The sequence below is a fragment of the Tupaia chinensis genome, unplaced genomic scaffold (assembly GCF_000334495.1).
Source record: "Tupaia chinensis unplaced genomic scaffold, TupChi_1.0 Scaffold148801_1, whole genome shotgun sequence".
In the NCBI taxonomy this organism is placed as follows: domain Eukaryota; kingdom Metazoa; phylum Chordata; class Mammalia; order Scandentia; family Tupaiidae; genus Tupaia; species Tupaia belangeri.
Genome location: NW_006208648.1, coordinates 505,802 through 509,605, shown reverse-complemented (window position 1 = coordinate 509,605; position 3,804 = coordinate 505,802). Strand labels below are relative to the sequence as shown.

Here is a 3,804-nt window from a genome sequence, read left to right as displayed (position 1 = left end):
CGGCGGAAAAGGGCTCTGGAAGGGTGGGGCTGGGCTCGGGGCTGCCCAAGGCTGGGCCAGGAGGCTGCCCCGGCATCCCACGTCCCTCCTGCCTGCCTCCCTGGCCAGCACCTGGGCCTGGCAGCTGTCCCCCCAAACCTGTGCTCCTGCCGAGACCTAAGTCTGCCGGCTGCTCGGGAGGACCTGGAGCCGATGCCCTGGCTGCCTCTGCTCCAAGGTCACTCGCGCTCCCTGGGCTCTCTGCAGGCGCCAGCCCATCTGCGGCCTCCCTCGGTCCCTCTCCCTGCTCCGGGCCCGAGGAGGAAGCTTCTACTTCCAGAGCAGCCAACTCCTCTGTCCTGATGTCACCTTCAGCCTGATCGACCCTCTCGTCATCTGAGGCAACTTCAGGGATGGAAGGCAGAGTGAGGTTCAGGTCGGCCGTGGTTGGACACTTCGCACCGGGCGCGGACTGGAGGTCGCTCAGGGGGCTGCATGATAAACCCTCGTGATCGCTGGCTTTGCTCTGACACTGGGTCACCAGGCTATCGTCCTCGACCCTAAAGAGGGGAGGGTCTTCGGCTGAGCTTGTCTCTGGGGCGCTGTCTCCACGCGAGGGAAGCAGCAGGGTACCCGCTGTGGGAGGGGGCTCCCTGTGAACCGACAGCCCGGGTGCCGCCCCAGACTCCATCTCTGCATGCTCTGGTGGGGGAGACCCAGGGGGTTCCCCTGCAGACACTCTTCCAGTGGCAGCCCCTCCACGTGGGCGCTCTGAGGGGTCTCTTTCACCTTCTGCCCTCCCCGGGGGCCGCGGCACCTCCTCGTCTGTGAAGAGCTGCTCGGAAAAGGACACGTGCTTCCTGATCTTCCGGCCCTCGGCGCCATGTAGGCCCACCTTCTCCACCTTCTGCACGGGGTCGAACAGAAGGACCGGCCCCCCGACCTCGGGCGGTGACGCGGCTTCGCTAACTGTGGACGTGGCTCCTCCTCCCCAACTTTGCTCCACCGAAGCCCCAGGCTGATCCTCAAAGTCAGAGGTCCTCCCCACCGGAGGCTTCCTGGCTGGGCTGGCAATCCTGCCACTGCTAAGGGGAAGGCCAGACGGTCCGTCCTGGACCTCTTCAGATGCAGGGCTGCAGGCCTGTGTCTGCAGGGGGAGCCTGGGGAGTTCTCGCCCTGCCGAGGGCTGCTCTGGGAGCACCCGTTCAGACACACAGCTGCTGAAATTCTCCTCCGGGCCTGCCTCGCGGGTCTCCAGTGGCACGGCTGCTGTCCCTCCACATGTGGACTCAGGAGGCTGTCTGGCAAGCGACCCCGAGGCAGAACAAACAGCGTCAGGAACTGGAGTGAAATGCTCCTCTTGCAGCTCAGCCTCAAGGAGCAGAGACGTCGCCTCGGCACCAGCCTGGGCCTGGTCTGCGGAAGGCCAGGCTCTGATGGGTGTAGACGTGGACACGGGGGCTGCCATGGGAGATGAGGGAGAGCAGAGGACAGGAGGACTCCCAGAGGGCTGTGTCTCGGAGCCACGCCCCAGACCAGCGGGGACAGGTGCCTGACCAGCCCTGGGAGGGGCCGCAGGGAGGGAGCAAGCAGAGGCAGGGGCAGAAGGGAGCCCGGCTCTGGGTAGGGCCTCTGGAGGCACTTCCAGTCTGCAAAAAGGACAAGATAAAATCTGCAGGTCAGTTGCAGATGCATCATGGGAGGAAAAAAAAAAAACAAAAAATAATGTAGTTCCAGAGGGGAGAGCGTCTTACATTAGGAGCAGTAACTTAGTTAAGGAGGGCACAATGTTTAATAGGACATGAAAGACTCGGTCACCACGCGTCTCCCCAGAGCAGCACAGCAGGGAGACCCAGGCAGAGCCATGCCTGCTGCTCTCGGCAATCCACACGGAGCCTGGCACTGGCTTATCACGGGGCAAAAAGCATCTAAAACGTCGAGGCAGGGGGAAGGTGTAACAGAAGGCTTCAGGCAGCTTAAGAGGAACTGTGTGTGAGTGAGTGTGTGTGTGTGTATGCATGTGCATGCATGTGTTTGTGTGTGTGATCAAAGTAAGCAGAATCTCCAAAAAAAGTCTCTTGGAGTCTCTCACCCTGGACCACAGACCTACGGCCAGCACGAACACAGACGTCCAGAGACGCCCCGAGGCTCTCGCAGCCTCCGACAGCCAGGGCAGAGCACACGCAGGGCACCGTCAGGGGCTCACTCAGAGGGGACCCAGGTCCCCCGTGCCAGCTACCAATGCCAGGGTGCGAGGAGGAGCCGGCCTGACCGCGGCCCTGCATGCACCACCACTCCCCTGAACACCCAGCATGCTGCGCTGCGATCCGCTACACACCACTATGTCCCCCTGGGACCGGACCCCTTCCTGAGCTGGACAGTGGCTTCAAGCAGGGACAACCACTGCAATCCATGCAGTATGGGCCAGGCCAGGCAGGCAGGAGGGGGTGGCTGGAACGCATAGCTGGACTTGTTGTCACCTCTGCCACACACGGGAACAGCATGACACAGGCAGGACGTGCCTGCAAAGCAGCCCTGGCCCTGCACCATCCACAAAGGGCAGGACCCTGCAGGAGAGAGCCGGCACTCACCGAGGCTTGACGGCTTTGGTTTGAGGCGCTCTTGCAGAGGGAGCGGGTGGCTTGGGTTCAGACTTGGCCTCTGGGTCAGCTTGCGGGTCTGCAACCTGCACATCCTCGAAGGGGTTCAGAGAGTCACCCCAACTGGAGACAACAGCCGCAGCATCTTTCTCGGGTCTTCTCCCGAGGTCTCCAATGGGCCCCGGCCCAGCCTCCCTGCGCCTGGCTTCTGCGACTACACCTTCCTCCTTCTCGGAGACGGGAGGCGGGCTGTCCCCTTCGCCACCCTTGGCCACATCCTTCTTTCCCGTCACCAGGGCAAGCAAAGAGGACTTCTTGTTCTCCTGCTTCCTGCTCTCTTTGGCGTCCTTCACAGGGTCCAGATTTGCTGGAGCCATGCTTGCCCTGACGTCCCCGCCGGCCAGCGCGCGGTAGGACGGCAAAGACATGGACTTGAGAGAGTCCTTGGGGGAAGACTCGGACAGCCGCCTGTCGGGGGACACCCGTCCTTCCCCAGGCTCCTTCCCGGGCCGTGCAGCCAGGTTTTCGGTAGAGGAGAACAAGTGCTTCTTCCTGAAGCCCTGGGGGGACGGGGAAGAGGCAGGGCTGCCGTCCTTGGCCTCGCTCTTGGCCTCTGGCTGCTCCAGGTAAACGTGATTCCCGTTGATGCAGACGTTGGAGCGGGAGAGGGAGTCGTTCTTAGACCGCAGGCCGCCAAGGAAGGACAGTCCCTCCTTCCTGGGGGCGTTGAGGGTGATCTGGCTCAGCTGCCTGAGTTCGGCACTTGCTGTTCTCTTGTGAGAAGAGACTGGAGGAAGGAAAACAGAACAGAGGTGAGAACAGCAGCTGAACGGAGTCTGCGGGGGGCAGGGTGTTGACATCTAGACACGTTTCTAGTCGTCATGATGGGGTTCAGGGAGAGAGCACTGCCTGGCATTCTGCTAAACACCCGACAAGGCACAGGCCGGTCCCAAAGAGTTACCCGGCCCACACTGTGGGCCACGCTGAGGTAGACAGGCCCAGGGTTTCACCAGCGGGAAGGGCAGTACATCTCTCAGTAGAGCGGCAGAATCCGGCCAAGAACGGGGCCTGAGTCACTGAGAGTCACAGTTCACAATGGCTTCAGAGATGAAGGGAGCCCTCGGCTCCCAGAGGGACATACCATGGGGTTCCCGTGTACCCCAGAAGCTCAGCAACTCCCTGGTGAGTTAACGAGCTATCAGAATACTCGGGCCAGCCCCACAGC

The 3,804-nt window shown here is 62.1% G+C and overlaps 1 protein-coding gene across 2 annotated transcripts in view; it reads right to left on the bottom strand.

Moving 5' to 3' along the window:
- Window positions 1–3,804, bottom strand: part of RAB11FIP1 (RAB11 family interacting protein 1) — a 38,482-nt gene that overhangs the window by 14,319 nt on the left and 20,359 nt on the right. Inside the window, exons 3-4 of one of the 2 annotated variants that reach the window (XM_006170655.2) lie at window positions 2,571–3,366; window positions 3–1,628 (exon numbers count right to left, since the gene is read on the bottom strand). In XM_006170655.2, coding sequence (XP_006170717.1) covers window positions 3–1,628; window positions 2,571–3,366 — 2,422 coding nt within the window. The remainder of the gene's footprint in view (window positions 1–2; window positions 1,629–2,570; window positions 3,367–3,804) is intronic. The other variant, XM_006170654.2, reaches the window with a different exon arrangement.